This window comes from Montipora capricornis, chromosome 3 (assembly GCF_036669925.1).
Source record: "Montipora capricornis isolate CH-2021 chromosome 3, ASM3666992v2, whole genome shotgun sequence".
NCBI classification, from domain to species: Eukaryota; Metazoa; Cnidaria; class Anthozoa; order Scleractinia; family Acroporidae; genus Montipora; species Montipora capricornis.
In genome coordinates, this window is record NC_090885.1 from 16,201,817 (window position 1) to 16,213,815 (window position 11,999).

Sequence of the window (11,999 nt, forward strand, 5' to 3'; positions counted from 1 at the left end):
TTTCTGCGGCTGGGAACGAATTTGCTACAGAGTTTTAAACTTTTGTTTTATCGACAATGTTCGCATAGGGGTCTTTGGTCTGCGACTTATAGTACTTATGACCCCAGATGATTTAAATCTCGCAAAGCAGATAAAGAAAACCTTCGATAAATGGAAAAAGGTCTTTGTCTTAACTGAATATTTTCAAAATCTTCCTTATACATGTTTAAGAAAGGGTTACCTTCTTTTGTATGTCTAGGATACCTCTACGGTCATATAATGAAACGGGAGCTTGTGTTGGGAGACGGTCAACTGAAAATAAAAGCAGATTCTATACTCACAACGACATCCAATACGACTATAGCTGAGATGTATCAAGGATAATAAAGAATAAATAAATTTTCATGTTCGCACAGAAATTATCGGGTTTCACAGTTATTTTTTTTGGGGGGGGGCTGCTTACATGATTCGCGGACCAAGGACCAAATTCGCGGACGAAGGGCTCGCGATTATGTTCACATTTTTTCGAATTACAAGAGAAACATTTCAGTTTGGAACTTGCCAATTTTAATATTAACGCAAGAAACGAAAAAGCTATCTTCAGGGAAAATTTAAAGTTCGTGGCGTTTTGATTCAAGTAAGATGTTCAAGATTATCCTTTTTTCTCGCGGACCACGGACACCACACTGTAGCTATTCATAAGGCTTTTGTTAAAATGTCAAAATTGGAATTGTTCTGGTTATATAACCTCTAAGAAAGCTCAGTACCAGTAGTTGCAGAAGGAGAACTGCATTCATCTTTGCGGGCAGGTTACTACACTTACCAAGATAAAACTTCCTTCATTTTGCAAATTTTGCAAATAATATATCCTGTCATGTTCTGTTATTCTGCACATGCAGATTTAATTGGATGTTTGCCGGAGAGTAATAAATGTATTTTACATGACTGTTTCTTCGTAGCCTGTCCCTTGGCAGCCTGGATGCAACAATCCCCTTCGTGGAATTCATGTTTGGCCAGAGCCAGATCCAGTTACCCTTAAAACAACTATGTACAAGGTAAATTTGAAGATCCAATTCCATGCCGATAGGAACACTGTTCTTAACCCATAGACTCCTCATGTGCCCTACGACGCCCCCTGCCTTCAGGAATACCTTAAATATTCTGGCGTTTAGACAGAATAATATGTGTTAAGTCTCACTCCCAGAGGTCAAATGGGTTAACTTTCTTGGAGTGTAGATAACGTATACTTTCATTTAACAAAACGAGCACTGTGATTGGTTGATTCTTGGTCACGTGCCCCTGATCAAACTCAAATGTATCCCGACCAGGATACAATTCCGCAGTTGTTGCCCGCTCTGGAAGTTTTGCTGCGATTGTTGAAGGAAAAGTTAAATATGTATAAAAGAAAGCACTTAATGTATGGTTCCTCGGAAAATTATAGTTAGGTATGTTTTCCTGATGCTGATCCTATGGAGTCCTGATCAATGCTTCCCTCGGCTTCGTCTCGGGAAACATCGGGACAGGACTCTCAGGAAAACAAAACTAACTGTTTCCCTCGGGACCATACATTAAGTGTATATTATTTGCTCATTAATAATCAAGTTGTTTGTTGATCCACGTAACACTCCACGTAACACTTGGCGGATTGTCAATGAGCTTATGTCTAGGAAATCACACAAATGTGTCATAAGCGAACTTAAGCTCCCCTGTGGCAATTCTATTTATGATTCTCATGAGTTGTCTAACGCCTTTAATGATCATTTTTCTTCCATTGGGCCTAAGTTAGCAAATGATATTCACGCCAATGAAGACAATTCTTCTCACTTGGATTATTTAGCTGAGACTGGTCACTGCACATTCGAACTAAAACCGACCAGCGTCTCTAAGGTTCTTCTTCTTTTATCCAGATTATGTGAGTCAAAATCTACTGGTTTGGACAGAATATCTGCAAAACTCTTGCGCGAATGTGCTGACTTAATAGAATTAATCATTCTATTGTTTCTGGAATTTTCCCTGATGAATGGAAACTTTCGAAAGTCATCCCCTTGTTCAAACAGGGTAATCGTTCAGATCTAAATAATTACCGCCCAATTTCAGTAATTCCAGTTGTAGCTAAAGTCTTTGAGAGAATTATTTATGATCAACTCTATAATTACCTTACTATACACAAACTCATTTCAAGACACCAATCGGGATTTAGACCTCTTCATTCCACTGTCACTGCCTTACTTGAAGCTACCGATAGCTGGGCTTACAACATTGACCAGGGTAATGTAAACTCAGTCGTTTTCTTGGATTTAAAGAAAGCCTTTGACACCGTCGATCACGATATTCTTTTGTCTAAACTTGCGAAATATGGTGTCAGTGGCACTTCATACAATTGGTTTAGATCATACTTGGACTGCCGCAAGCAACGATGTTTTATAAATGGTTCTCTCTCTGGGGACCATTTCCTTACTTGTGGTATACCTCAAGGTACAATTCTGGGTCCACTCCTTTTTCTAATATATATTAACGACTTACCTTACTGTCTATTAAATTCTGAACCTCGAATGTATGCTGACGACACACACATACACATAACCTTTGCTAGTAATAACACCCAAAGTATTAACAATGTTTTAAATGAGGATCTTGCTAGAGTTGAAAAATGGCTAACTGCTAACAAGCTTACTCTTAACGCACCTAAAACTGAGTTTATGTTGATCGGATAGAGGCAAAGGCTAAGCACGTTTCACAACCCTCCGTCACTTATTATTGACGGTGCACCTATAACTCAAGTTACCTCTACGAAATCTCTAGGTGTTCATATTGATCAGACTTTATCTTGGAATGTTCATGTTGAGACTTTATGTAAGAAAATCGCGTCTGGTATTGGAGCGTTGAAGAGAGTGAGGTCTTTCGTTCCACATGAGCCTCTCCGATCAATCTTCATGTCTTTAGTACAGCCTCACTTTGATTACTGCGATTCTGTCTGGGGATGTTGCGGCAAAACCCTAGCCAGTAAACTTACAAAACTTCAAAATCGCGCTGCGCGTATACTCACTTACTCGAACTATGATGCCAACGCTGATAACCTTATCCAAAAACTTGGATGGATAAAACTTGATTCTCAACGAACAATCCATAAGGCTGTGATGGTTTATAAGTCGCTTAATGGTCTTACTCTCGATTACCTTAGTTCTAAATTTGTTGACCGTAGTAGCGTCTCCAGTTACTCCTTAAGGGACACAGAGGGCAAACTAGCTATCCCACAGCCACACACAAACTATATGAAAAATAGCTTCAGCTACACTGGAGCAGTTCTTTGGAATAATTTACCAATCGAATTGAGGCAGGCTGACTCCCTTAGAGCGTTCCGGGCTGGCTGCGAGCGTTTCTTTTCATCAAGTTAATCTACAATTCTATACACGGCACTCATGTAAAGCAGGTTTTTATTTTGTCATTTAATATTATAGTTATATTTATTGATTACTTAGAACAATTTTGAATAATGTAGCTGTAGTCGTTGTATAATTTGTAATAATTCTGGTAATTAATTAGGTTTTTATAGTTGCGACTGATGAGTTTACCGTGTCTAAATAAAGTTATCCTATCCTATCCTATCCTGAAGTTTCTCATCAATTGGGATGGGGGGGGGGGGGGGGGACACCCATATGAAACAGACGGGGATGCTCGTCGTCTCGCTTAGGGGTGTAAATTTTGGAATTTGGTCTCGCTTAGGGTGTTCCGGGCAAAGCGCCAAACCTTCCGACGAATATATTTAACCAATTGACTCCTGGGAGTGAGACTTAACAGATTTTACGCAGTCTAACCCCAGACAATTTTACTCAATTGGGGCATACTGGTACGTTTGAGGTGCCAATGGGTTAATCCCCAAGGTCATATCTAGTGCAATTCAGGATTGGAAAGTTTCATTTGGTACAATACTCCAATAGTGTTAATGTAATGAGGGTGAGACTAGTTTCCTAGAAACGGTGAGTGACCCTGAGACTATAACCTTTAACAATTTCCTAACACATGGCCCTCACATGGTAAGCTAATATTCTCAATTTTTGCTACCTTTCAAAGTCCTATGCAATTACCAGATGACTTTTTTTAATGCAGATCACAAATGTTATTGTGCGTTTAGAACCCTCAGAGAGAGGGAACATATCAAGACTGTCAGTGGCAGATACAAATAAAAGATGTAAGTTTACTAAATTTGAAACTGATTACTGGACAAGTATTTTTTGGTGCATCACTACTGAAATAATCAGGTTTGTTTGTTTTCTGTCGTCATTTCAGGAGACCAAAAAAGGACAAAGAAAAGTCATTGCAACTGGGTCCTTTGACCTGGACAATTACATTACAAGTGATGAAGAACACAGCTTTGAAATCACTGTTACTCTTATTTCATCAAATAAGAACATCTTGACAGGCTCCATTGAATTCCAGCTTACGTCTGTGATGCTAGAAGATGGAGTCCCATAGTAAGTATTCACTAAAATATTTGTTATATTGATGATCATGATGATGATGACCAGTAAGAGAGTGACACTGACAATATGTTTATGGGAGTACTCTGCCATTCTTTATTGAACTGAACATCCGTTGTATTTGTGTAGAGAACCCCCAAAACACACGGTATTGTGGGCCAGGCCAGGCCCAGGAGAAAGTTGTCAGTTGAAAACGTGTAACTACATTTTAATTTTATTTTTTTATTTTCATAACATGCCTCTCAACTTCATTTTTAACAAAAGGACATAACCTCTTACTAACGGAATGATAGTGCCGCAATGGGGAATATAGGCCCGAGGTCCTGGTAGTATGGACTGGGCGCAGAAAGGTCCGTACCAAAACGACCAAGGGTCAATATTCCCCAGCACGGTTCCAAGAAACTGAGGTTAGTAAGTTTTAGTTAAGTAAGCGATGTTAGTAAGCTTCTCTGTTTGGTGAATGTTCATAATCTTCGTCTTCCATCAGCAAACTTTGACCTTTCAGATGTCAAACTAAATTCCGCTTCCTATTATAATTATACTGTTGTGATGAAGAAATCCGCTTTTTCAAAACCTTTTGTGTTTCACTCAACTTGAATTTCCCGGGAGAGAGGAAAAAATATGGAAACACACCGTTTCCATGGTTATGGTCCTGACTGAAACCAGCCAACCGGAGTGCTCCATTTAGCCTGAGAATTGCACGCTTAATGATGTAATAATTATTTTTCATCTACCATTGTTTTAAAAACTCAAAACCAGATTACATTGTACATGCTTCGACGATAAATGGCATAATAATTTCAATTTTAAACAGATAAATCTTGTACATCCATTTTACCTTCATCATTAATTAACCCATTGACCCCTGGGAGTGAGACTTAACAGATTTTACTGTGTCTCAGGAGCCCGAGGAGTCAATGGGTTAAACATTAGTAGCAGGTACCGTATTAACTCGAATAGACGCCGCGGCGGTTATTTCATTTTTCGCGATCCAGCTGCGGCGTTTATTCGTGAGCGACGTCTTTTCGGGGGTGGCGTTTATTCAAAAATCACTTTATTCAGCAAGGTAATTGCTAAATATCGTACCACATATGGTAACATTTTTACTAGGTAACAGTAACAAACTTTGTGCACGAGTCACTGGAAAGAGAAAGAGAGAAGTCGGCCATGTAGTATCAGCGAAGTTCTCTGCATTAACAGCAGAATTACGCGTTGCAAAAATTCTTGAAAGAGAACTTAACACAAGAGCAAAAAAGTACAGTCAATTTGAACTAAAAAATGTTCTAAAAGAAAATAAATTTCCATTGCTGGTTTAACCTTGAAATAGACTTTTCTTTAATAATTATTATAAATCATTATTTCCTCAAAAAACGCCGCACCGTAGACGTCGGCGGCGTCTGTTCGGGGGCGGCGTCTATTAACAGTTTGTTAGTCAGTTGTTCGAAGGGTGGATACGCCATCCACTGGATAAATCACTATCCACTGGATAACTAAATTGGTTTTGCTAATGTTTATCTGCTGGATAGTGATTTATCCGGTGGGTAGTGTTTTCCACCTTTTGAACAACGAGGCCAGATTTCTTAATTTAAAACAAAGCATTTTGCATGGTTTTTGTCTTTTCTTTCATTTTTTGTTTAAAAATTAAGGTTTTATTTACCTCAATTTGTTTGTCTCATACATTTTAACGTGCTTCTCAATTCAGTCGCAGTAAAGAGGAAGAACTGAAAGAATACTTGAGGGAAGCTATGAAATCTTCATCTTATGTGAAAAATGTCAGCAAACAAAATAAAGTTGGCCGTGGAAAGGCTTCCCCTGAAAGTAGCAAGCTTGGTTCTTCGGAGGAAATTTCCAGGCCACAGAAAAATAATTTGCAGGGTGCAGGAGCCATTAAGCCAACAGTTACTAATAGTTCAACCAACAGTGGCAAGAATGTTGCCCGCCAGAGTGAATCTCATGAGAGGAAGGCTTGTGCACCAGCAAGTAAACCATTGGAACACAGAGCTCAGCCACATGAAAGGAAGAGGGCAGCTTACGAGACCAGGAATAATGGTGGACGGAAAAAGCCGCAGAGGAAGCGCGCTCCACCACCACCAATCCCACCTAGGCCAGAGCGACTTGCACCAAGAAATCTGTCGCAAGTGGCACCTGTGCCAGGCAATAAGAAGAAGAATTCTGTTGAAATGAAGAACTCACCAGCACAGAGGGGTGAGGAACAGCAACCCAAATGCAGTGATACCAGTCCTTGTTCAATAAGAAGGAAGGGGAAGAGGAAACCCAAGAAGAACTACCCAGATGAACTCAACCCTTTTGCAGAAAGCTCTCCTGTAGAAGAACAATTAAAAAAAGCATCTTCTGAAGATGTGTCAAATGGCGAGGAAACTCTCTTGCCAGACACAGCAAGGGCTGATGTCAAAGAGGACGCTTTGCCACACAAACATAAAAGAAAAACCCGTAGAGGGGGAAGAAAAAACAGGAAGAAGTACCCTAAGGAACTAAACCCTTTTGAGAGAAGTTCAGTGGAGGACCTGTCAAGTTTGTCTCCAGAAGAGGCTGTTGATAAAGAACCTTCTTTGGAGGATGCATCTGTAACTGTTAAAAAAGGAAAGTCTTTGCTTCCCAAGAATAAGGAGACACAGAAAAATGATTATCCAAAAATGTTAAACCCATTTTGTGACAGCGCTAGCTCTGATGATGAAGAAGTTAGCTCTTGCAAGACAACTTATATGGAAAATGCTTGCAGTGCTTCTTCAAAACCTGACAGCAAGGAAAGGGGTTTGTGTCTTGAAGTCTCTTCTGTAGGACCACAGTGTAACAAAGAACAAGAACCCAATATAGCAAAAGGAATTAAACCAAATGGTGTGGACACTTGTAAAAGTGAAAAAACCAGGAAGGAGGAAGATAACAGCAAGGATGAAAATGCTGAGTTAAAGGAGGCAAAAAGATCAGATGAAGAAGAAACCAAAGTGCAAGAAAGCAATGCAGAAAATGGAATTGAAGCATGTGATACGGACCTCTGTAAATGTGAAGAAACTTGGAAGAAGGAAGATAAATTGAAGGATAAAAATGCTGCAGTAAAGGAAGCAAAAACATCAGATGAAGAAGAAACAGATACCAAAGATGTGACTGATTATTCATCACAAATGAAACCTGAAGGGGCTGGCCACCTCCTTGGTGCTGAAGCTGTTGATGCCACTGTTAAAGGACGTTTAGTGGTTGATAAACGCCCTGTAAGATCCGAGACAGTTTCTCTTGAACATGAGAAAGTTATGGCTAACCCAGAAGAACAAACTTTGAAGGCTGATGCAAAGCAAACAAGCTTCGACAAAGATTTGTGCTGTGAGGAAACTGAATGTGTTGTCAATTCTGGTGAAGGTACTTCTGGAGCATCTGCTGAATCCCAAGACATTGAGGGAGAGCAGCAACCCATCTCACATCTTGACAAAGGTGAGAAAGCTATGAACTGCAATGGATTTGGAACTTATGTTGTTGGTTAAGAACATTCCAAAAGATGGGCCAAATGATCACCTTTAACAGGATTAACAACTTTACGCAATGTAAGCTTGTGAGTGAGTGCAGACTAACCATGTTAGTGAGACTTAATTAGGGCTTCTTGGGAAATGGTACTTTATACACTCTTCTGATTGGCTTTGTTCACTTTTACAATTGACTAGTATGTGATTCAGAATGTTCGTAATAAAAATGGCTTCATTCACACTACGCAGTAAGAAATTAGTTATATCAGCACAATAACCTTATTCCATTCAGACAGTAAAATCTCGTTGACTATCTTTCTCGACAGAAGGAAACTGTCAGTTTGAGATTGGTTCCCTCCAGTCAAGTCTAATGCAGTTGTGAGGTGCTTGACTCATTGATTCCTGGGAGTGAGACTTAACAGATTTTACACTGTCTAATGCCAGACAATTTTACTTGTCCACTGGGGGCATCCTATGACGTTTGAGGTGTTAATGGGGGAAGTAATTAAATTAAGCAGCTAAAAACTATGCCCCCTCCACCAACACATTTCCCCCTTTTGGGAGTGAGACAGATTTCACTCTGGAGCTCTCTAATGCCAGACGATTTTACTCGTCAACTGGGGGCTTCCTAGGGCATTTGAGGTGTCAATGAAAATAGAAAACTTAATCATACTCACAACCTTCAAATAAAAATTGAGCCATTTCATACCGCACCTCTTATTAGAAGGTCAAACACCTTTTCATTTTTTTGTCCCAATGAGACTCCAGGATTCACCTAATTAAGCAACCCATTGCACGTTATGTAGAATATGAACCTGAGAAATGATTTTCTAAAGCATCCTGGATCATTAAAAAAAAGTTGACCTGTAGATTTCTTCTTTTCTTTCCCAAAGCTGCTAGTTTGATGAGAAAATTGCCACCAAAGCCTCCTCGACAAAACGTGCGTAGAAAGAGGGCTGCCATCACAAGTAGCAAATGTGAGTTGAACTTGGATATTATCGTTCATAACATCCTAACAACCAAGAGGACCTGTAGCTTTCATTTGAATGTTAATTGACACTGAAGAAATTCATCCACAGACGTACATGTACATGTAAATGTTAAAACAATCAAACATAGTTTCATGCTTCTGGACTTCAAATTAATGCAACTTAAAAAGTTACGATTCAAGACCTGAAGTTTTGAAATGCCTGTCTCGAGAGTGTCTTCCCCAGGGGAAGAGGGCAGGAGTGTCAAAAAATTGGGTCTTGAATTGTAACTTTTCAAGCTGGAGTTGCATGAGACTGTGTTGATTGTTCACCAGGTTACTTTGTGAATGGTTATGTGAACTGTAATCTACCTCATGTTAGAACAAGCTCAGCAGCTTTTATTTCAAGGGTGGTAGGAAAGGAAAGGAACTTAAGAAATTAGGAACTTAACTTTAAGTGCCTAGTCGTTCTAGCACTGGAGCGGCAATTGAGGACCCTGTAAACGGCAATTAACAATTAACGCAAATCACGTCAAATATTGTTTTATTGAGGAGAGGGGAAAACCGGAGTACCCAGAGAAAAATCTCTTGGTGCAGAGTAAAGAACCAACAAACTCAACCCGCATTGGTGAGAGGAGATTGCTCTTACCACTGCGCCATCCCTGCACCCCACAGACAGTTCAGGAGATGCATTGTAACTCGCCGACTTAATAGTTTAAATCACCATGTACAGGGCTCGACATCTCCGCTAGCCCGGTAGCCCGAGGCTAGTAAAAATTTTGTCGGGCTAGTAAAAAACCACGTTTAATAGCCCGCTAGCTAGTAGAAAAATGGAAATAAACTAGGTATGATTAGTTTTAGTTTGAAGTTCACAGTTGATTAAAAAAACAAGAAAGTTTAAAATGTAACGATAATACCAATAATTTTACAAAGAAAACATAAAACTATCATCTTCTGGCGTCTTTTTTATCTCGCGCGTCGTTCGTAAACATCGCTAGTTCCCAGACTCTGAGCTTAATGGTTAATGTCTTCCCCAGTCTTTTCCCTACCAATGTTGTGATGCCTTGCACATCGCCTCGCACCATCAAAGATGGTGCGATTTTTGCCAAATTACGAGGAGCCACCATGTAAAAAGGGGTAAGCGGCCGAAACTGAAAGTACGAGTAGACAGGAAAGCAGTAAGATTTATGAGAGCACTCAGAGAAAGATAACTTTTAATCCATCGTGGAAAGCGAGCTTCCCATGGCTTGTGCACTGGCATTCTACGGCTAGCCTTCGCCACGTGCACAAGTGAATGTGAAACGAACATTTTGTTAGCTTTTTCCTTAATAACACATTGTTATCACAATGGAAGAAAAAATGCCAATAAGTTTAGAGTAAGGTTTGCGTGTTTGGGGTTGAAGTAGACCTCGAGGGAAATTGATCCGGGCTACCAAGTTTTGCTTCGGGCTAGTAAATTCTAGAAATCACTAGTCCGGTGGCTAGTAATGCAGGTAGCCAGGTGTCGAACCCTGCATGTATAGCATTATAAACAGCACCACTCTGGAAAATACAGCACAACAGCTTTGCACTTTTCTGAAGTCAGTTTTGATCAAGCTTGGTTACAATAATATATTACACGCAAAAAGCTACTGTTAGGCGACAGAAGTTGCCATTGATAGTATTTTAAATTTCTCCTGATTATTGTGGTGCTATTTCCCAACAGTGTTCAAAAGCCGTTTGGAGATCTCAGCTTATGTTGTAGAAGAAAAGTTTACCCTGGATCAAGAAATTGATTCCTTGGGTAATGTCATTTTCACAGTCGAGAAAGAGCTACAAGATGCAATGAAATTTGCAGGTCAGTGAAGTGTAGATATATAATATGACATTTATTATTTTTTTCTGATAGTATTTTCACAGGCTTAAGAGTTTCTGGGTGCTGTCGTGATCCAGACAAATCAAATTGTTATAGGCCCCCGCTTTATTATTTTTTCATTTATTATCGGTTCAGATAATTTTAAAAAGACATTCGGAAAGTACTGCTCAATCTGGTAATCCTTACCACATTACAATTGCTTTTCCAGAATGTCAGGAGGAATGCATTGGCTTGAAACAAGACTGGCTCAGTTTGAATAAATACCTGGATCAGCTTAATGCAAGGAAACAAAACCTTGAAATTCTGTAAGTTCTGTTAAAAAAGAAAAAAAACTTGCAAATGATAACTAAAATGACTTACTGGTTAATGGAGGAATAACATTAGTTCTATAACCATACCTCTTTGACAATGATTCCTTCGTAATTTTAGTGAGCTGTCTGATAATCTTGAACAAATTGTTGACATGCTGAAGGCAGAGCTACGATTGCTGTTTGAGATGGAAGGTGAGTGGAGTGAGTTAATTAAATCTCTTACCTTGCTCCAAAAACTTGGCAGATAAAGCAATTAAGCTGAAGACTGAAGCATCACTAGCCTTGGCTTTACAATTAGTTTACATGATTTGTATTGTTTTGTTTGTTTTTAGACTGGCGTAGATGTGATCGTCAGAAAGCTCAAGAGGCCAATCTTCTCAGCCTTGTGCTCTCCCTTGATACCAAGAGGCGTGAGAACTATTGAACTAATAAGGTTGGTGTCAAACGTATTAAATCATAGATAGATAATCACATAAGAACTCGCCTTGAAGGCACATGTTCAACAAAAAGGACAAACATTAAGTAGCTGATTTTGAAATCCAAACTGGCAGAGGAGGTCAAGCCAGTTTGCTACGTCTAATAATATTATTTCAAGTTCAGCAGAGGACAATTTGTCAGGCCTAATACTACCTACCTAGCTGACAAGTCTTAAAACAGTCCCAGCACGAAGTCAGAGTTCTTTTGTCAAAACCACTTATCATACTCTGTCTTAAAGAACTAAAAGCACTTCGAGTTTGAAATGTTGTGAAACCTACCTACAGACTTTGCAAACTTGGTTTTTTCGATACCAAACACTTTTCATCTTGTGTTGACGAAAACAATTTCAATAAAGATCAGAAACATCATAAAAAGAGAAAATTAAAAACAATCCTAGGATTATCATAACAGACATTACTGCTACATGTCATCCCAGATTGCACCTTAAGAGTGCAGTTG

The 11,999-nt window shown here is 39.4% G+C and overlaps 2 protein-coding genes across 2 annotated transcripts in view; both read left to right on the forward strand.

The window, feature by feature from the left end:
- LOC138039894 (neurofilament heavy polypeptide-like) overlaps positions 1-11,487 on the forward strand; it is a 41,891-nt gene extending 30,404 nt beyond the window's left edge. Inside the window, exons 5-7 of the mRNA XM_068885726.1 lie at positions 10,961-11,057; positions 11,182-11,255; positions 11,396-11,487. Coding sequence (XP_068741827.1) covers positions 10,961-11,057; positions 11,182-11,255; positions 11,396-11,487 — 263 coding nt within the window. The remainder of the gene's footprint in view (positions 1-10,960; positions 11,058-11,181; positions 11,256-11,395) is intronic.
- LOC138041721 (neurofilament heavy polypeptide-like) lies at positions 3,928-7,951 on the forward strand. Its single transcript, XM_068887453.1, has 3 exons — positions 3,928-3,933; positions 4,267-4,451; positions 6,160-7,951. The coding sequence occupies exons 1-3, from the start codon at positions 3,928-3,930 to the stop codon at positions 7,949-7,951; spliced, it is 1,983 nt and encodes a 660-aa protein (XP_068743554.1).
- Positions 11,488-11,999: the final 512 nt, after the last annotated feature.

Excerpts from the sequence above, each read along its gene's own strand:
- LOC138041721 (XM_068887453.1), top strand. Across the intron at positions 4,452-6,159 it reads CTAGAAGATGGAGTCCCATA|TCGCAGTAAAGAGGAAGAAC; the intron begins GTAAGTATTCAC and ends TTCTCAATTCAG.